This window comes from Rutilus rutilus (genome assembly GCF_951802725.1).
Source record: "Rutilus rutilus genome assembly, chromosome: 18".
Lineage (NCBI taxonomy): Eukaryota > Metazoa > Chordata > Actinopteri > Cypriniformes > Leuciscidae > Rutilus > Rutilus rutilus.
In genome coordinates, this window is record NC_140231.1 from 17,520,639 (window position 1) to 17,542,745 (window position 22,107).

The following is a 22,107-nucleotide window of genomic DNA, read 5'->3' on the forward strand; positions in this document are numbered from 1 at the left end:
CTGTTCGTACCTGCATCATGGTGGTGTGTTTGGTCACGCTGACACACACCATAGCTTCATCCGAGCAGCAGCCTCCACAGCGCTGCACAGACACACATGGAGGCACCACACCTTTGTGCATCACCTCAGGGAATTCATGCTCAACATTAACTAAAGTTTCACGTGGCTTACAGATGCTGTTGACATAGACCATCCCTGCTAAAAGTGAACGAATTAATGGAGAACAACACAATGAATGACATAGACATATCTCTATTTGAGTTCTCTAAGAAGCACTGTTGAAAACTGTTCAGTAAGAAAACATAAACCAATGAGAGAGAGAGATACCTTCAGTAGAGTTATGACTGATATATTGGTTGTGAGGATGCTGTGGAGTTAAAATAAAACAATTTGGTTAATTACGTAATTTATTTTATTTATTCGTGGTTACTAACTAGGCTAATGTTGATTAAATTTGCTGGCACTCATTTTCATAATCACCAATAGGTGAGTCACTCAGATTTGTCATAATTCGCACGTACACATATGTGTGTTCGGTTTCGGTAACACTCTGTTTTAGTCTCCTTGTTACATATGTTATGTAGAAATAACAGAATATTATGCATAATTACAAAACTAACCCTAAACTTTATTATATAGCTAAGTACATGTGGTAGCCTACATAGGTAGGCTATGTTAATTTATTAACAGGGTGTATTGTCCAAAAAAACAGACTGACTGAAAAGTTGAACAAATTAAGATAAGTATGTCTACATCTATCCTGACTGTTGTTATTACACTAAACTGATGACAGTAAGCCCTGGGTTTGATGCTTAAAACCCAGCATTAAACGTCAATCACCAAAACACTTATTAGGCTACGCTGTGTTTACGACTAGGCTACACATAACTGGATAAAGCAAGTCTCACACACAGTGACAATAAATAATTATTATAATTTAGTCACAATCGAAATTGAATGTATAAAATATGTTCCTGTAGTAAATGTTTGCATTTTGTCTTAAAAAGATTCAGAATGGTTGAACTTTACCTGATCGTCCATCTCAGATGTCAGATGGAACAGGACGAGATAGAGCACACACACAAAAACACGCATTGCTTTACTTGAATGTCTGGAGCCTCGCGATGTTAGTCTAATAACACAATTACCCTATTCATTTCCCGATGGAACTGTTACTCACCATATCCTCATAACGGATATTGCAAAATATATTCTGAGAATTTTAGTGTCATTTTTACCTTATAACTACTTTCATTTTTAAACAAGTTGCTGTTATGTGGTACATTTAGTGCGTTAAAATAATTTAATTTTGTAAGTCTCAACAAAAACAGAATATATGCATATAGTTTTTCTGAGGAAAAAACTCAAACAAAAAAAAAAACAAAAAAAAAACAAGAACCATCAATTAAAACCATAATTAGTTTCGCACTTTATTTTTCAAAAAACAGCAGCAAATGAGTTTGTGGACTAGATGGAATGCAATGCATATCTGTGCATGTGTGACTTGATCCTATATAGATTCAAAAGCTGTGTCTGAGTGAACTAATCACTGACAGAAGGTAAACAGTGCCTTTTTTTTCTTTCAATATCACAAAGACTTGTGCGTGAAAGTCCCTTTTGGTATTTCAAACCACGTCAAACCAATCTTAGAGAATACACAAACACTGAATTAAAAACACAAAAGATTTAACGCTGACACCCTCACACTTGATTACATAAAAAAATAAACAGTACATGACCATCTTAAAAATCAGTTTGGTTTTATCCACCGAATAGCAATGAATATGGTAATTTAAATGCTCAGAGTGCTAAGTTTGATTTTAAGAGATATACAATAAAATGATGACGCCCTTCAGTCTGAAGTTCTGCAACTCATCACTTTCAGACAAACTTAAGCCAGCTACGAGTGATTGACAGAGGTATGTTATGAGCAGCTCTGGGATGAGCTTTGAAACAAATGGGTACAAGTCAAGGAATTACGAATGCAGGGAAGCGGGTCTGGTGCTCAGACCTGACTTCTATACACAATGCTGGTGTTCACTTTGAGTGGAACATTCAGTGGATTTTAAACCCATGGTTAGTCTTAATCTCAGCGCTGATGCATAAAAGAAAGTTCTGGTCCTCCAACAGTCATGACGACGGATGTCCTGGCAGACCATCAAATGAAGTTCAGTCTTTGCCGTTGCCCTCGTCAGAACAGCTTTATCATGCTCTCTCTTGACTTGCCAACTCCCACCCACTTCACTAAAAAGAGAAAACATTTTCTAATGGTCATTTCTAAGCATGCCAGTAGGATATATGTCTTTCTGTTGCTGTGGCTGAAACATTCTAAATTAATAAATGATATAGTATGTGTATTTTTACCTGGCACCTGCAGGAAATTCTCGATAAAGTGAATGTAAGCTTGAGCCTGTGATGGCAGCTCATCAAAACTGCGCACTCCCTCAGTGCTACAACACCAGCCAGGAAACGTCTCATAGGTCACGTGAACCTTTGTGAGGACGTCCATGTTTGCTGAAATATACAAATATTACCCCTCCATTATCAGAAAAGGTCTATGCTAGTAAATGATAAATAGCATGGCAACATTGTAATGTGTGACAAATCTGAAAATGTGTTACAATTGGTAACTTACCAGGAAAACTTGGAAGAGGCTTTCCATCAACTGTGTAAGCTATGCCAATCTTTATTTCTGGCAATGTGTCAAGAATGTCTAACTTGGTCAGTGCAATGCTGAGAGAAACAGAAGGAAAAGTGTTGTTAAATTAAACTGAACAAATCTTAAGTTCAATCTTTGTAATAGCTACAACAAAGAAAAATAGAAACTGGTTAAAACTGTTACAATTAAATAACTTTCCCACTTGTACTCTGCCAAAAGGTTTGAGACTTTAAGATTTTATTCAGCAAGGATGCACTAAATTGATCAAAAGTGCCAGTAAAGACATTTTTAATGTTACATAATATTTCGATTTCAAATAAATTATGTTCTTTTGAACTTTCTATTCATCAAAGAATCCTGGGGGAAAAGTATCACAGTTTCCACTAAAATATTAAGCGGCACAACTGTTTTCAACATTAATAATAATAAGAAATGTTTCTTGAGCAGCAAATTAGCACATTAGAATGATTTCTGAAGGAAAATTCAGCTTTTTCATCACAGAAATAAATTATATTCTAAAATATAATAAAAAGAAAACCATTCATTTAAATTGTAATAATATTTCACAATATTACAGTTTTTTTATATATATATATATATATATATATATATATATATATAAAACAAAAATCGAGCCTTGGTGAGCAGAAGAGACATAAAAAAATATTCTAAAAATCTTACTGAGCCCAAATTTTAGAACGATAGTGAATTTAACACACTGAACATAACTCACGCTGAAAAACCATTAACCATGTGGGCATAGCGAACCAAAACCAGGTCCAGCCACCCACAGCGACGCCGCCTGCCTGTTGTGACGCCAAATTCCCTCCCTTTGCTCTGCAGCAGATCACCAGTTTCCTAGAAAATAAGTACAATACATGTGAAGATATGTCACAAGTTTTACCCCCTGACTCCTCTTCAAAACACACCCTGACACAGACTCACATTATCTTGCTCAGTAGGGAATGCTCCCACTCCCACCCTGGTGGTGTAGGCCTTCACCACTCCATACACACGGCCAACATGAGACGGAGGGACTCCAAGGCCTGTACAAACGCCTCCGACGGTACAGTTTGATGAGGTCACAAAGGGGTAGGTCCCTGAGAGATATGGAAACATCCTATGTTAAGACGACATTTGTATCATTCACACTGTCAAATACAAATTCCACTGTCCTCAAGCTCAAAACATTTTAAAAGCACACCAGTGGATCTTCCCGTTTATGCGGGATTGCCATTCATACCAAAATCGATATCCAGTAAGGCCGCATTAGCTCCTTCCACCAGAATCTTCTTGCTTGGTCCAGTAAGGGCTTTGTGCATGAAATAAACCCCATCAGTTACTAGGGGCCGTAACCTCTCAGCATAACCCTGTGGGTGAAATGGAAAAATTAACACTGGGCAGGTTCATGATTTAGAAGTTGAACACATACTGAAAGATGCCAAGATGCTAATCACCTTCAGTTGCTCCAGCTCAGCATCAGTATCAATATTAAGGTTAGGATATGTGGTCTGAAAATGACCAGCCAGCACCCGAAATCTGCAGAGAGATTTTTACATGAAGTTTTTATCTGTCTTCATAAAGTCCTAATTTTCACAGAGAAAGAAAATCTAACAAAAGCAGATATGATTGTTAAGAACACCACACAGAATTCTATGTAATCAAGTAGTTTTCTGAAATATTAAATAGAAATCTATCATTATGCTCACTTTTCCTCAAATACTGAGAAGTCTGAGACCAGATCACACACTCTCAGTCCATTACGTGCTGCTTTGGAGGAATATGCGGGTCCAATGCCCTTCTTAGTTGTGCCCAAACTGTAAAACAGAGCAGGGTGAACTCAATATCAATCCGGTTAGAAAATTATCTGCAAATGTGAGCTGTTATAAGTGCACAAAAAAAAAAGAAAACCCACTTTTTCCCTGCCTGCTGCTGTCTCAGCTGCTCCTGTATCCCATCAACGGCCTGGTGGAAGTTGAACACTACACAGAAAAAGAGAACACCTCTAATTCTAATGTCATAGATATAAGTTTCCTGGTATTTCTATTTTTCCTAGACAAAACATAGTACAGTACATAGTCAATGTCATCTGGAATATGGCAAAATTACTCAATGCCTCATGAAGTCAAAACAAAACCATACCAATATGTGCCCTGTCAGATATCTTCAGTCGTTCCTCCCACCCTTGAAGTCCTAAAATAAACAAAGCCAAAAAAATAAAACTCATTAACCCCTTACTAGACAGCCCCCATTTTGGCAAGTGGAGCATATATGACATACCCAAAATAAAAAAGTTGCTGCTCACAAGTCATTCTGGATAGACACATAATCAACATATATTTAAAAAGCTGACACATGAGAGTTTACAGTTCAAGACTCAGACTGTTATTAGTATGGAGATATATAATAAAATAAAAATATTAAGAATTTTAAATGTATAACAATATTACATAAATGTGGTAAAACACCTTATAGCCACAATTACAGTGAAGCCACAACTGGGGTCATGCTTCATTTCAAATATGAGGATTATGTCTTTAAACCTATGCATTTCATGAATCATTTCATAAAACCATGTTATCTGTTTTTAGAGAAGGCTAATAAAAATGCTAATGAAGTTATTTATGGCCCTTATAACTCTCCTGCACTCTAATGTCTGACACGGAGAACTGCCAATTCACGACTTCAGATCAAGTACAAAAAAGTTTTTGTATGTTTTAACGTGCAGTGAATGTTGAACAACGATGATCTGGGGCCGACTGCGATCTTTGACGGAAAGGGGTTAATGTAAAAATCAGCATTAACACTTCATCTAACAGAGCTAAAAAAAAAAAAAAAACATAAAAAAACCCAAACATATATATTTTTAATGCTACTATCTACACATTGCAGAATTTTTGTTTTTGACAACCTTATTTAAATGCGGGATTAAATTCGAAAATGCAGTATTTTGACAGTGAAAATCATCGGGACTGACAAATAAATCTGATACTGTATGTCAGATCAGTCTTGCAAACTAATAGACTTACTTGTTCTATGTAATGCTTCTAAGCTCTATGTTTCTTTGTTCTACAAATTACTGACTTTGTTGTTGCAACAACCACAGCTTTTTGTAAGGAAGACTGCACTTTTTAGATAATTTCTATATTTGTTTATTTCATGTTTTTATATTGTACGTTATTATTATAATGTATGTTATACGTTACTGTACGTTGCACGTTAAGTACCTTTAAGTTAAGTAAATATGACTTAAATGTTCCTTTTGTGTTTGTTTACTAAAACAAAAGTCACCACTAGGTCCAGATTATAATTTTGACCATTTGTACGTACTTTGTAACAATAGTTGTTCAATCCAGATCATGTCTTTTTCATTTGCAAAAATACTAAGGTATACATTTTTAGCTACATTGTCCAGCCCTGATATGTAGGCATCTTAAATACATGGAATATGCATTAAGCAAATGATATCACAACGACCTCACGTTTAACATTGTTGTGTATTTCACTCATATACTGATCACTTTACCATCGCCTTTCTGCAAGTTCTTCTCAGCCTCATCAAAAAGTCCTGGCAGGTGTATCACGACCCCATTTCCTGTGGGACAGAACAAGAAAGGATCTCAACAATCACAACAGCAAATCAAAGGTTAACATCCGATCCCAAACAATGAAACGAGAAAAATGCAATGAGAAATGACTGAGTTTTAATGGGGAGGTATAAAATACATAATGCAACGAACACGTAAAAACTAGGGGGCAGTAAAGCAACATGTGATTTAATAGGAAGCTCAAACAAGACATACCAATAAATGAGATGGCCTTTTTGTTGAGAACGCCACTAGGAAGCAGGTGAAAGTCGTACTCAACCGAGTCCACGACCACTGTGTGTCCCGCGTTATTTCCTCCCTGATAACACACAGTTGATGCAAACATGAGCGCAAGTATCGCGATAAGATAAAAACCGAGCCGCAGGAAACGTTACATCACTTGTCCTGCCGCCAAAAAAAGTGGCGATGACAACAATAATGGAAACTTTGGCTTCATTGTGAGGTTAGTGATGCGTCTTCTGAAAGTGGTTGTTTGTTTCCGCTTTTACCTCAATTAAACTGTGCAATAAACGCAATCCTCAGACAGCACAGACATAATGTTTGCTCATAAACTCTTATAAACACAAATTGATGCGCGGTTGGATACACACCTGGCATCTGCATACAATGTCGGCGTCCATTGCCAAGAGGTCGACCACTTTCCCTTTCCCCTCATCTCCCCACTGAGCTCCCAACACTACGGTCACTTTATTCTGGGGCTCCCGCAAGATCCGCAGCGAGTCCACGCTGTCTCTGGAGCGCTTGAGCACGGGTTCACCGTTCAGCGAGGCCGTTTCCTGACCATTAGACATTGTGCTATCCGCAGCCATGCCGAGAGTGAGTGTGAAGAACAGCGTAAAAGCGCCTACGCTATAGGGAAGCTCACGAGATTGGCCTTCAAAATAAAAGTCCGGTAGCCAAAAACAACAAAAGACTCGGTGGAGTTTAAACACACGACCTTGAAACCTGCACTGAATGAATGAACACATGCATGCTTGTAAAAAAATATCGGCATTAAATCGGAGTGTGTGACACATGCTATTGTAATGAAACTCAATTAAGTTTATTCTTACCCCCAGGTTGTTGATATTGGCAGTTTTAGACGCTTGTCATATCATGCTTCACATAGTATTTTGGCGGGTACATTTTATGTTAACAACAATTTTTGCATTTAATTTTTTTTGCTGTCTTTTATTACTTGTAAATAATGTTTGTGTCTATGTTAATATTGTTAATACTGACATTCCCTTTGGCTGAGGCTTCTTTTGTTCAACCATAACATCTGTCAACTTCTTCACAATCTAGTAAAACTAGTAATCTGAATATGTATTTAATATAAACAAATCGGAATATTTATAAAAAAACGTTAGACTCTCTAAACTTCTTAAAAACAGCCAAACCAGTCTGAGTTGCAAATCAAAACATTGGTAAATTGCATTTTAAAAAGTAAAAAGTGCATATAGCCACTTCAGCTATTAAAACATTTTTAATTATTCAGTTGTTTAAATTATAGTTGACCATGAGAAGACATGCATAAACTGGACAAAAAAACATGCTATTCCACTGCTTTGCTCGAGCTTGATAACAGAGGCTAGCTATGCAAGCAGCAGTTCTCATTATCTACTTTTCAGACAGCAGTATGTTTCTTTGGAATAACGGACGATGTTATCAATCAAAACCCACTCAGAGACTTTTGAAGGAGAGTATTGGATATCTGTTATGTGTTGTTTACTGCTTGTCTGTTTGTATGTTGGGAGTATGCATGGAGGGGCAGCTTACCCAGGTAGTGATAAAGCTGTATGTGCAAAGCACTGGGCTATTATTTCTCTAATTGAAGAACAGTTCAGTTGCAGTTTAAAATGTTTCAGTTATGTCATATTCTCTGTACATTCTTTAGGGATCATCCAAACACAATAAAAAGGCGTTTCACCAGTGTTTTGTGTGTGTCAGCTGTTTCACCACTGGTTTTACTGGCATGGACTCATTACATGAAAGTCAGGGCGAGTGTGAGCTGTATGCCAGAGAGATCTATGCATAATTCAATATTCAGGTACTTTCTCAAGTGTTAAGAGTATTCTTTTTTATTTATAAATGTAAGTTAATTAAATTAAGTAAAACCTTTAATTTATATTTAATATGATGTAGTATGTTTGGACTTGTTACAGCCAAGTCCACCATTGTGGGCCATTCGTCTCGAGGGTTTTGTGCCTGCCACTCTGCTGCCGCTGACACTCACTTTAGCCTAGTATGTTATTGCTGTCTTCTCTTTAGTTGTCCCTCTTCCCCCCACACACACATATTACTAAGTGATATATGTCATGAATTTATCAAATTATTTAAAAAAGGAAATACTGCAGTTGGACACAAAAATATAGACATCAAGTCAAACCTTTTTGAAGCTATATTTGTCAATGACCCATAAACGTACAATAACTGGTAACCTGATAGTTACAAACCGGTGCCCGGTTGCATAAAGCACCTTAAGTGCTTATTTTCCCTTAAGAACGCCTTTAGGTTTCCCTTAAACTTAAGGGTGTTGCAAAAAATACCCGTTAAGTGTTACTAAACCAAAGGTTTACCTTTTAGTAGTTACCCAATAATAATAATAACAATAAAACAATATTGCCACCATTGTACACTTAAGCAAGCATTCATTCAAACACAGCAGCATGGGAACCCTTTCCTGAGAACCATAATGCATCACTTTTCTGTTTTTATTTTTGTATTTATTTTATTTTGAACACAGGTGCTTTTCCTTGGACCTCTGACCCAATTGGCAATTGAGAGCCCAAGAGGACTTTTTCATGATGTTGAAACAGCCTTGAGTGAGTATGAATATATATTTAGAATATAGAATAATTAGAATGTTTTAATTAAAACATTTGAATGAAAAATAAATATAATAAACGAATATATATATATAATACATGTAAAAAGAAAATCTCTCATAAATCATGAATATTTGCTCACGAGCAGATTCTCGGTCTTGGAGCAAGTGTGAGAGATTTACAATGGCTTAGGAACCAGGTGGTGGCTCCATTAACAGAGAAGTTAGTTTTTCGAGCGTGTATGATTACCATGTTGGTGCAATGCATCGGTCCCACTGCTGCCATCTTCATCAGTCCTCTCTTCTTCGGTGTGGGCAAGTTAAAATAGCAAGACAATAATGTAGAAATATTCCAGCAGGTGGCGATGTCGAGCTCTAATAACAAGCAGTGAATGTAGGCTTGCTTGTGTGTATGCTTTTAAAAGGTATTGTATAACTGATCAGAAATGTTTAATCAAGTCGTCACCTATATATAGCACTTTATACAATAGATGGTGTCAAAGTACACTCACCTAAAGGATTATTAGGAACACCATACTAATACTGTGTTTGACCCCCTTTCGCCTTCAGAACTGCCTTAATTCTATGTGGCATTGATTCAACAAGGTGCTGAAAGCATTCTTTAGAAATGTTGGCCCATATTGATAGGATAGCATCTTGCAGTTGATGGAGATTTGTGGGATGCACATCCAGGGCACGAAGCTCCCGTTCCACCACATCCCAAAGATGCTCTATTGGGTTGAGATCTGGTGACTGTGGGGGCCATTTTAGTACAGTGAACTCATTGTCATGTTCAAGAAACCAATTTGAAATGATTCGAGCTTTGTGACATGGTGCATTATCCTGCTGGAAGTAGCCATCAGAGGATGGGTACATGGTGGTCATAAAGGGATGGACATGGTCAGAAACAATGCTCAGGTAGGCCGTGGCATTTAAACGATGCCCAATTGGCACTAAGGGGCCTAAAGTGTGCCAAGAAAACATCCCCCACACCATTACACCACCACCACCACTGCACAGTGGTAACAAGGCATGATGGATCCATGTTCTCATTCTGTTTACGCCAAATTCTGACTCTACCATCTGAATGTCTCAACAGAAATCGAGACTCATCAGACCAGGCAACATTTTTCCAGTCTTCAACTGTCCAATTTTGGTGAGCTCGTGCAAATTGTAGCCTCTTTTTCCTATTTGTAGTGGAGATGAGTGGTACCCGGTGGGGTCTTCTGCTGTTGTAGCCCATCCGCCTCAAGGTTGTGCGTGTTGTGGCTTCACAAATGCTTTGCTGCATACCTCGGTTGTAACGAGTGGTTATTTCAGTCAAAGTTGCTCTTCTATCAGCTTGAATCAGTCGGCCCATTCTCCTCTGATCTCTAGCATCAACAAGGCATTTTCGCCCACAGGACTGCCGCATACTGGATGTTTTTCCCTTTTCACACCATTCTTTGTAAACCCTAGAAATGGTTGTGCGTGAAAATCCCAGTAACTGAGCAGATTGTGAAATACTCAGACCGGCCCGTCTGGCACCAACAACCATGCCACGCTCAAAATTGCTTAAATCACCTTTCTTTCCCATTCTGACATTCAGTTTGGAGTTCAGGAGATTGTCTTGACCAGGACCACACCCCTAAATACATTGAAGCAACTGCCATGTGATTGGTTGATTAGATAATTGCATTAATGAGAAATTGAACAGGTGTTCCTAATAATCCTTTAGGTGAGTGTATCTTTACAGTGATAAACAGGAAAATAAGATTCAATGATGCAAACAGAATTCAACTCTGCTTTAAAGCAGCTCTAAAAAGACATTACTAAACAGTACTGCTGCATGATTAATCATATCGCAATCGCGATGTCAAGCCTATGCGATTATGAAATGCTGTGATTTTATGAAATAAATAAATGCATGTGTGGACATGACAACCTATTCTCTCTGAGAGCTGTTCCCTTTCATAGGTCTCTCAACACTATGGGAACACCTTTGGTGTGGACGAATGTCTGAAGCCCTTATACCATCACGCCAATTTGACTGGCCAATAGTGCTTAGCACCACTCTAAGAATACGTCATGTATGCTTCATATTAGTGTGCTGCACGCTATTTCCTCAGATTTTATTCCTTCAGGAAGCGGATTTTCTGTTGCCTGTAGGAAAGCGTGTTTGTCGTGTTCTTTGCTATAATTCAGAGCAGTTTTACCACTCCTCTCAAGCGGACACAATGAGCTTCAAGAAATGCATCGACCCGCGTGACAGGTTCATCGCAGGAGGATACACTCATGACAGGTGCGTGCAATGTCTGGGTCTTAAACATGCCCAGGCGGCGCTTAACGGCCTATCTGACTGTCGTCACTGTGATAGCATGTGTTTGAAAGTTTTGCGCTCAAGACTCACCTGCTTTCTGTGGAAAGAAGGCCTTGCGTCATACCCTCACCTCTCCATTTCTGCGGTTGCAAGCATCAAGACTCACCTGCTTTCTGAGGAAAGAAGGCCTTGCGTCATACCCTCGCCTCTCCATTTCTGCGGTTGCAGAGCCGTCGCACAAGATGGATGCTTGGGGTGACGATTATGAGCTTGAGCGCATGGAGAGCGAGTAGACGGAATATTCGCCCTTTCTCGCTTGCTCGCAGACTAGTTTAGGACAGCTTCAGCTTCTGTTAACTCTGCTTAACTATAATTACAAAAACTGAAACTAAATATATAAAAACTAAATATAAATGTGTTCGCAAAATAAAAACTAATCTAAAACTAACAAAACCATTAATGAAACTAACTAACTAACTAACTAACTAAAACTAAACTGAAATTTATAGGAAATTTGAAAATGATATTAAAATCTAATTTAAAAATGCAAAACTATAATAACCTCGTGAACCGAGCATCTCTTACTCTTTACTAGTTAATAGTAAATAAACACAAATGAACAATTGGTGTGTTGAAAGATACAGTACAACTTACCGAAATGTTTATGCCTCATACATAATATCATCAATCAGTGGTTTTCAACCGTGAAAAGAGGTCAATAAAACAGCTGGAGAACAATAATGTTACATTTACCTCAGGAAAGCCATTTGATAGCACGTTAGTTGACAAATTATATATATTGTAACTTTGCTATTATAGCCTAGTAAAAACCACATTATATTTCATTTGAGTTGTTATTTTTAACCTTTAATAAAAATACCAGCTGACAGGGTGTATGTTTACAGCATTAGGTGAGATATTTTTTTCTTAACATGTATCTACTGTAGCTAATATTTATCCAAATGAATCGATATTGAATCAAGATCGGAATCAAATCACAAGATTTGAATTGAAATTGTGAAATTTGTGTCAAGCAATAATAAAAACAGTAACCAGTCATTGTACCATGATGTAAACATTGTAACATGTTGTTACTAAACTTAACAAATTTCTGTTTAGTTACCAAATGTTTTGACAATCACAATACACATCCTGTATTATCATAATCACAGATCTGTGTGTACATTTTCCTTGAGAACCAAGCAAGTTGAAACCATTTGTTTATTATATCACAATGGCAATACTGACCTCAATAATCGCAATATGACATTTTCCCCAAATCGTGCAGCCCTACTAAACAGGAATTATTCAGTTGAAATCAGTTCAGTGTTGATTCCTTTCAGTTCAGTAACAGTGTAAAGTACATCAATTATGAAATGAGTTTAATTCAGCTATATAATTCCAGCTAAGTTGAGTTCTCATCCAATAGTGTCAGTGCGGTCAAATCAGTACTATTGCTGAATATTAATTGTCGCCAACTGAGCAAGTCAGAGGCGACACTGACAAGGAACCCAAACTCAGGTGACAGAATGGAGAAAAGAAATTTAGGAGAAACCTCAGTCGGGGAGCCAGTTCTCCTCTGGCCAATGAACGAACAGGGTGTGATTATGATTAAAAACTCAGCATGACAGGGAATGTGGAGTTTACATTTTCCATTATATGTTCTGACTTTCCTGTGTTTTTTCTGTCCCACATAACCCATTTCCATCATATCACTGACATTGAACAGCTTCGCTTTGGACAAGACACTGTTTTTGAGATCCTAATTTGTGCAGGTAAATGCTTTTAAATGCCTAACATTTGATGTTGTCTCATCTAACAATTCATGACATGTTATCTTTTCAACTTTCCAGTTCACTTATACCTCCATTTTTGCCTTCATATTCATCAGAACAGGCGAGTATCCGTGATATGTATAAATACAGTGTCATCTGGTTTGTGTCTCACCTCATCCTCATCCTCCTCTTCCCCTTCACAGATCTTGCTTTCTATGGCATGACGACCCCCATTTGCAGTCTACTGCTTACACCTCGCTCTGACTGCACATGACACATCTTAATGGTGCCTGGGTGGAAATGTAGGCTACCTGAAAGTCTTAAAAAGACATGACTGGGGCAAGAGATCCCTTCCTGAGAGCATGAAAGACAGTAAATGAAGCATATTGCTTTCATGCAAAAGACTCAACATATTCCACACATTCATCAGCCTAGATGCTAAGTTAATGACTGTCATGTTTCATTTCTTTGCGTTTTTGTGGTAATAGTTTTCAAACTGGAGTGTAGCAGTGGCTCTTTCGAATGTTTTATTTTTTAATTTATCTTTCATTCAATTCAAGTGCAGTTATCAGCTGTCATGTTGTAAAATTAAACCCAGATGCTGATGTGTATATAGTACTAGAAGAGCAAAGAGTAAGGAACAAAGAGTCACACTGGAAGCAAAGTTGCATACAATTGGATGAGGGTTGTCGAAGGTGTCACTCCAGGGATCTCTTTACACAGGTCAGGAAATTCGAACTCTCTTTCAAGCCCGTAAAGGAATGATAACAGACAAGTATGGACGATTCTTGACTGACCAGCAAGACATTAAAGTCATTAGAGAGCTTTATGTAAGCACTAGCAATAGAGAACAACCTAACAATGACCCAGTGGAAATAGAACTAGCAATTTTAAATGAAGAAGTTATATGGGCGATGCAGCAATTAATAAAGAACAAGGCTCCTGGTTTTGACTGTATCCCAGCAGAATTGTTGAGTCCTATTTCACCTGCGGCCATCAAAGCAATTTGCCAAAAGATCTGGGAATCCAGGAACTGGCCAAAAGATTGGAAAAGATCGGTTTTCATACCAGTACTACAGAAAGGCGATGCAAGGAACTGTTGCAACTACCGTTCATAGCCTTGATTTCTCACACAAGCAAAATCCTTGATGATACAGCAGCGCCTACACCCAATCATAGAAACAGAACAACGCAGACTGGGTTTCACTGAGGTCGTGGCACACGTGACCACGTAGCAAATCTGCGGTGGATCATTGAAAAATGTAATGAATATCAGAAAGGCGTCTACATGTGCTTAATTGTCTATAGCAAGGCTTTTGATTGTGTTGAACATGAGAAGTTATGGAAGGTACTTCAAGAACTGAGTCGGTATGGTGATACAAAATGGTTCAAAATTGAAAAGGTGTGAGACAAGGCTGTATTCTCTCCCCATTTCTCTTTAATCTTTATGCTGAAACGATCATGAGGAAATTAGGTCTGGAAGAATCCGAAATAGGTGTGAAGGTTGGTGGCAGAAATATCTATAATCTCCATTGATGTTACAACTTTATTAGCAGAAAAACCGTAGATGAACCACCTTATAATACAAATTCAAAAGGAAAGTGAAAAGATGGGACTCCAACTGAACATCAAAAAGACAACATTTGACAACAATTTTACAACCGGAACAGGAGCAATTAAAGTAACCATCAATGGAGAAGAAATTTAATGCGTTAAGGACTTCTGCTTCTTGGGATCTATGATTGACCAAACCGGCGACTGCACACCTGAAATAAGGCGACAAATTTCATTCGGACATAATGCAATGCTGAGCATGAACCAAATCTTGAGGAGCAAAGACATCAACCTCTCAACCAAATGCGTAGTCCAAGCAATTGTGTTTCCTATATCAACATATGGATGTGAAAGCTGGACTATGAAAAAAAAAAAAAACGATCGAAGAAGGATTGACGCCTTTGGGTTGTGGTATTGGAGAAGGCTCTTAAGGATGCAATGGACAGCGAGGGTTACCAACAGAGAGTTATGAATATTTTTATTGGGTTTATTTTTATATTTTATATTTATATGTTTTCTTATTAATGTCATTTTAAGTTTAATATATTAATTCATTTTGCTATGTGCTTTTGTCATGTGTTATTTTTTTGTATTTACATTTTTTTTCTTTAATTTATTACTATTTTTAGTTTTAGATTTCATGTTTCGTATCTTAAACTTACTTTATTTCAGTTAGTTGCCAAGGCAAGTTGCTTTTTCATCTAATATTTACATTTTATTTTATTTCAGCTTTATTTCAATTCATGAAACAATTTGTATTAGTTTTAGTTCTTATTTTATTTCAAAATGACAACCCTGATAAATTACATTCTAAAAGTTATTGTAAATTGCAATCATATTTCAGAATATTACTGTTTTTACTGTATTTTTATCATATAAACGCAGCCCAATATAACTTATAAATCATCAATGTTGTCTTGAGTGCACTTTTATGGTTTGCTTACTCTGTTTCTATTTTCATAGTTTAGTTATGGTGATGATGACCAGTGTATGAAGAACATCCCCTTAGAGACGTGTAGATAACTAAACAAACAGACTCAAAGAGCTGAAAATACCTGGAAGTCCCGTACAGTTCTTTCTTGTGAGTGCTTCTCATTTATGCACTAGCCTTTCAAAATAACCTTGGGGTTTGGACCTATAATCAGAATTGTGCATCTTCCTTCTAACAAGCACTTCTGTGTATTTTGGATCTATCTTCTTTTGTTTGATTGGGATCTTCAATGATTTGACACCCTCCAAAAATGTACTAGTGCAAAACATTTCCTGCACATACAAAAATAATATCTCCTGTGTTTGTTGCCATATAACTTCTCAGGTCACAGTGAAAAGAAATCTTCCAAACGGCAGCTCCTGCCCAAATACACATTTCTGTGGAATGTTGGGTTTTGACTGTATGAGATTTCAAACCATATGGTGGGCATCAGCAGCTGTCAGTCTTCCAATAATGATTGCCAATCAATACAACACAACATTTGATGTTCAACAAAAAGGATTTCCACAAAAAGAAAACCACACACAGATTTTGTATCTGAAACTTTAGAGTACGTGTCAGCACAGCGACGTTGAGGATGAAAAACCTGAGCCCTTTTTTCTCCTCTGAGTGTTCCGAATAGTTCAGATTCGGCTGAGGTAGACTGAGGCTCCAGGAAACTTTAATTCCAGGGTCCTCCTGAGGCCTGGTGGAAACCCAAACGCAGCGTATCTGGGAGCTGTAACCAGATAGGCGCAGTGGGACGCAGCAGGGCTGTCTGAGGTTTATTACCGTTCTCCAAACAAAACTGTTGCCCTTTGCTTCATCTACATTGACCCTCAGGTGTGAAGGACTGAAGGCATTCAGTAGCCAAGAGAGTTTGCGTATATGTTTTGTATCGTTGCAAATATTCATAAAATGAAATCAGGCAGCGGCTCTAAAGCTTTACAAGAAATCCAGATTTTCCGACTCTAGGATTTTCCATGATGAATTAACTGTCACCCTCAGGAGCACCGGCTGACTTTTTGCGGTCAGGGGCCTAATGCAATTCCGAGGGCAGCCATTGTGTTCTGAAACTTTGAAGCATTCCCAGGATATCTTGCCTCCTGGAATCCATGCCGATTGTTAATGTGTTCACCATTCTCCCGTTATATATTCACATATGTGTTTCATTGGCCTCATGCGAATATATGGTTTTCCACTGGCAGTGTCAATGACAAAACCATCAGTGCTGGTGAAATATAGTGTTAGTTGGTGTATTCTGAAACCAAGTATCGATTTATTTTGTGCAACTGTGATTTATTTGCCATTTTTTGTGGAAGATGTTCTGTTTTTCTAATAACCACGAGCAGAAACAAGTATCCACCAACACAGATGAAGAAAAAATGACTGACTGTTCTGAACTGAAGCTCAATTACATGCAGCATAAGAACGGCAGTAGTGTTAAGCATATTAAGAAACTTCCATTGGAAGAACATATTGTTTTAATGATTGAAAAAGAGGATTATTGGAGTCTGTTTGAGGTCAGTGGGTTGCCTCCAGCTAGACAGCCAGAGATCATGGAAATAATGAGAGTTTTGACATCATGACTCTCTCTCCTCCTATTCCAGACCTTTTCCTCTTTATTGGTCTCTTTTGTAGCAATTTAGCTGGCGAAATATGGAATATCTGATCATCTTTTAATTCATTTTCCACTTCACACTGCTCAAAATCTTCTTGCCCCCTTCTCCCTCATAAGCAGGTGTCTGCCTGGCTACGTCTGACAGTCTGTTGCGTTTATTATCAAGGTGAAGAGTTAGAAAGACATTGATAGCCCTGGAATCTTCATTAAGGGATCTGATCATCCCGTTTAGAAAGCCAACATTACCTATACTTTCCACTGATGGCCGTGCATACAGCAGATTTTCACAGCTATACAGTGTGCTGTATGATAAGAGCACTACTTAGTGTTTTAGCGTCGTTCCGTGATTTCCCATTTTCTCAATGTACAAGCAAACAGATAAGTGGACACGAGGGAATTTAATGCGATTTAAAAGATACTTTTTTTCTCTTCAAAGACAACAAAGGGCATTTTCGGTGTAATTACAAGATGGCCAGATTTCCTGTCTTTGAGCATTAGATGTTATTGTGATGTTAAAACTATTTTTGCCACAAACTAACACAGATCTTGATAGTTTTCGTCTGTTCTGCCTCAACTACATTTTTTTGTTTTGTTTTATCAAAGAGCCAAAGTAAATTTTTAAAGTCCTGTTTTAAATGGAAAAAGCAAAGACTTTCTGAGCTTGCTATCTATGCCTTTCCGTATCATGTTACGTTGAATTCCACAAAACCCACAACATTCCATTCATGGCTTTACATATTATGTTTAACACAGACCATACATTTGATAATACATGTGTGGTGCAAGGAAACAAATGTTGCTCAAGTTTACCCTGTCATTTTTCTCCATGTTTTGAAACATGGATAACTGGAACTTATTAAATGTTCCCTAAGATGTGGCTTTGTCTTCAAACCATCCGCTTCACAATGTTAAACAGGCTGAATAAAACAACAAAGGAGTCTGTGCATTGTCTCCTGTAGACATGTGACTGCACCGTTGTTCTTTTTAAAGGGTTGGGAGTAATTCAAGAATGAGTTGGAGACAGCTTAGAATGGTCCGAGCCCTTGCAAATATCTCCTTAACAGAAACGGGCTAGCCCGGTGAGATGGAAAACTTTAATGGTAATTGAGTCGCCTTTTCTCAAGGTGAAATATCCTTGGGAATACATTCTGCTGAATTCGTTTACCATGTGGTTTTGACTAATAGTTTCAGGATGTCTAATGAATGATGAGTGGCTGCTGCCTCCTGCTCAGAGGCCGCTGTTGGGCCTTGCCGCTTCGAGTCAATAAATAAACGATGGAACCTATTAAATCTGTACACACATGAACTCAACACCTTGTTTTTATAAAGCTCATTATCATTGGATGACACGTTCTGCTTCAAGGTAACGTGTGTCTAAGGTACTGTATGTGTTAGGTAAAGGAGCTAAAGGCCATAACAAAGCAGATTTTATGTTCTTTTATCCCTTTTTGACATCTCACGGCCAACTGTTTAAGAATGACATAGCCTATCATCAGTTTTCAAACAGTGGGATGTGACTCGTGATGCTCTGGTAGGTCGCGCAAAGTGTTTGCAGACAGGGCTTAGATTATCTTTTATAAACGTGCCTTAGAAAAAAAACCATTACTGGTCTGCATCTTGAGACAAAACAATGCTTGGGATTATGTTTGAGCCTTGTTGTCTGTGAACCAGTTTGTTTCATGATGAGTTTGTTGATGGCCATAATTTGAATTTACATTTTTCTGACATGACTCACCACAAATGTGTTGCAGATCGCGGCAGTGTTTCTTGATTTTAGAGGAGGCGTTACTCACATGCAGCAGCACACAAAAATACACATACAGTAGACACATTTACATGGACACTTTATATTTCAATCGGAATACAATGCTAAACGCACCTAGTGAGACAGCTGTAATCTCTTATTATTATCTCTTATTGGATATTTATTGAATCGATCAGGGACTCCGGAACTCAGGTTTAAAATCTTCAAATTAATGCTTCACTTAAATAACTCATAGAATCTGTCAGATTGGCTTCTGAATAAAAGTATTGCTTGCTTCCTGAACTGCAAGGCCAATGCATTATTAGGCACTTGAATATAGAGCTGCTCTTACTTGCCTTGCCATCAAGAAAGCAGAAATATAGACTTTTTTTTCTGTACGCACAGTCATGTCGTTGTTCTGTCCTCGTTTATATACCTTTCTATATACATTATATGCAATGAAATGCATTAGTGAGTAAGTTTATCCAATGTTATAATATGACAAGGAAAGTTAATATAACGGTATATATATATATATATATATATATATTCTTCTACCAAATGTGTTCTAAACCATTCATGGTGAGGCTCAAGATTTATTATACCTCTCTATATAGGACCTAGCATGAAAAAGTGTTTAAATATTAGAGTGTGCTACTATCAACACTAAGGTCATGGGTTCAATTCCCAGGGAATGCATGAACTAATAAAATTAAAACAATGTTGCTTTGAATAAAAGTGTCTGCCTGATGTAAAAAGCTGGAAACCCTAATCTATACCACTCACAGTCCCACCGGGGGTTTCCAGATCGTTTTCATTAACCCTTACACCTCACCTGGTGTCCTTTACTGCTCCCTGTATGGTCCAATTGTGTGTAGACAGATATGTTATTGCATAATAGGTATGAGGGAAAAAAAATAACATTAGTTAAGCTTCTGCTAAATACTAAGGGACTGCGTTCGATGGCAGTGAATCAAGAATTTTTCAAACATTAGAGGGTTCCAAAAGGAGTCTGCTTAGAGCCTTGCAGTAGCAGAAGAAACATGTGATCTCAACATAGTGATACTTCTGTTAGCAATGTAACCAGACACTAAGCCTGCCAAGCACTTTTATCCCGAGGGGACCAATGAGATATTTTGAGGACTTTAAGATCATAGACTACCAGCAGACACCAAACACTTGAGTTTTTCTTCATATCTTGGCCTTTACAAACTATTTTGGGTTGTCTAGACCATAGTCAGGTTGCGTTATTCAGAGAGACGTCTGTGATTCGATTCTTTTCATAAAGCATCACTGCTGAAGACTCTACAACAAAGACCTCGACCACAGCAGGGAAGAAAGCTGAGCGGAATGTGAAGGTTTCTCAGTCTAAGTAAGCAAATCTACAGAGAGAATGAACAGATGCTAACTAGATCAGTCGTAACGGGGCCAGCATATGCTGTGCACATCAGTTAGAAGAGGGGCTGAGGTAATAAAGAAACTAGAAGTCATTGCAGACTTTCATACCTGGCTTGAAGACCTGAGTGAGACGGTTTTATAGATCAAAGCCTCCTACAGTCACAAATGAAAAAACAGAGAGGGATGGAGGAGGCCAAGGTAAATGGTTAGATGTCTAAAGAATAAAAACTGGGGAGAAAAAAAAGGATGGTATAAGAAAACAAATGTTCGAGTTCTGTAAAAGTTAGTTTGCTCACAAGAATCTGATCTAATATGGAAAAATGAGAAGCTTATCATGGATAAAGTAGTGAAGAAAGAAGAGTTATTGGTTTATTCTCCACAGTATAGGTCACAGATGTGTGTTTTATTGATATTTCATCAAATAATTAACTCTGATGATTCATTTTGAACTAATAAAGGAAAAGTGTATACGTAGCGCTTCGACGTTGGTTACAACCTCTGACTTGGAACAACTGATGACAGAATGAAATATAGGCTCGGTCTGTGTACTGAATTAGAAAAGAATTACATAACAGCCCATAAGCTTCCAGTTTTTCCAAACTCCTCTCCACCAAACGACACGCGTTGTATATTCCTGCAAACCCTTTAAAACAGCCCAAACGACCCATTTGAATCGAAAAAACACAGAAAGAGCACATCCCAAACCACCCAAGAATCAATGTAGCAGTATTTTCCTGTTTATATGTGAAGACCTCATGAGCTAAAGGTCATCAATGGCTAGAGAGGCTAGCAGAGATTCCTACTAAATCAAATCTACTAGTGCAGACATCTCTAGTGGTTTTCTGATCTCTCAACCTAGGGTGTTGAGAAAATGGGAGACAGGATGTTAAAAGAACCCCCCTTCCAAAATTACTAACTCCCATTTCCTAGCATTCCTCACCAGGATATTCCCTTAGGGACCATCAATTTTGTGTGTATACATCGGGCAGGGTCCTTCATGCTTTGCTGGGGGAAAACATACAAACAACATCCTTTGTTAGTCATATGGAAGCTTTGACAGTGGGATGTGGAATGTTGCCTTTAATAGGTTAAACACTGTAGCTGTTGACTGAGTAGTACGGCCTACAATTTTTAGAAACAAAAAACAATATATAAGCTAAATTAGGTTTTTTTTTTTTTTTTTTATTTGTTCCAATTCGATGCTGTAAAATACGTTTCATACGATTTTTTCAACACGATCTCATGAAAGTGCGTATCTATAGCACGAATGATATTTCTCGTATCATTTATACACTAAAAAGAATTTTTGCGTTCAAATGATACGCACTGTAAACCCCTTGGGTAGGATTAGGGGTGAGGAGTGCGTGCGTATTACACGCCATAAAGTGCGTATATGCACGCGAAACTGCGTATCATATGTACGCAAGTTTAAAAAGACTGATGTCTCAAGAACCTAATGTATGCCATCACAGTAACACTTCCCGGTTCATTTAAAATCGGACGTAGGCCTATAGCCTGACTGAGGTGAGTTCGAGGCTGTTTCGTGAACCAGTTCACAAGAGTCATTTCTTCGCGAATCATCACAGTTCGTGCTGTGTTCATTCATTGTTGTGGGGTTTATGATGACGATCTCCGACCCTTCCGCATTTGGATAACAAGGCTTCCACAGCTGT

General features: G+C 37.9%; 2 protein-coding genes across 2 annotated transcripts; one reads left to right on the forward strand and one right to left on the reverse strand.

The window, feature by feature from the left end:
* Positions 1–1,405: 1,405 nt before the first annotated feature.
* adssl (adenylosuccinate synthase, like) lies at positions 1,406–7,115 on the reverse strand. Its single transcript, XM_084388230.1, has 13 exons — positions 6,858–7,115; positions 6,463–6,565; positions 6,186–6,254; positions 4,802–4,852; positions 4,575–4,641; positions 4,369–4,476; positions 4,117–4,198; positions 3,903–4,029; positions 3,605–3,759; positions 3,393–3,517; positions 2,636–2,733; positions 2,365–2,514; positions 1,406–2,244 (listed from the first exon to the last, which is right to left on the reverse strand). Exons 1-13 carry the CDS (start codon positions 7,074–7,076, stop codon positions 2,192–2,194), a joined length of 1,407 nt encoding a protein of 468 aa, XP_084244356.1. The 5' UTR covers positions 7,077–7,115; the 3' UTR covers positions 1,406–2,191.
* Positions 7,116–7,251: 136 nt separating this feature from the next.
* LOC311277805 (CAAX prenyl protease 2) lies at positions 7,252–15,663 on the forward strand. The gene is given in 10 exon segments (XM_084388231.1): positions 7,252–7,999; positions 8,002–8,029; positions 8,144–8,246; positions 8,412–8,486; positions 8,993–9,071; positions 9,220–9,241; positions 9,243–9,384; positions 13,066–13,147; positions 13,218–13,269; positions 13,271–15,663. Coding segments are annotated over 10 exon segments (825 nt in total). The 5' UTR covers positions 7,252–7,908; the 3' UTR covers positions 13,422–15,663.
* The last annotated feature ends 6,444 nt before the right edge of the window (positions 15,664–22,107 follow it).

Bases quoted from the DNA above. Each gene is read 5' to 3' on its own strand.
- adssl (XM_084388230.1), bottom strand. From the start codon at position 7,076: ATGGCTGCGGATAGCACAATGTCTAATGGTCAGGAAACGGCCTCGCTG. The intron at 6,566-6,857 runs GTGTGTATCCAA...GTGTGTTATCAG, and splicing joins ACATTGTATGCAGATGCCAG to GGAGGAAATAACGCGGGACA. The intron at 4,853-6,185 runs GTAAAGTGATCA...TGTTTATTTTAG, and splicing joins GAACTTGCAGAAAGGCGATG to GACTTCAAGGGTGGGAGGAA.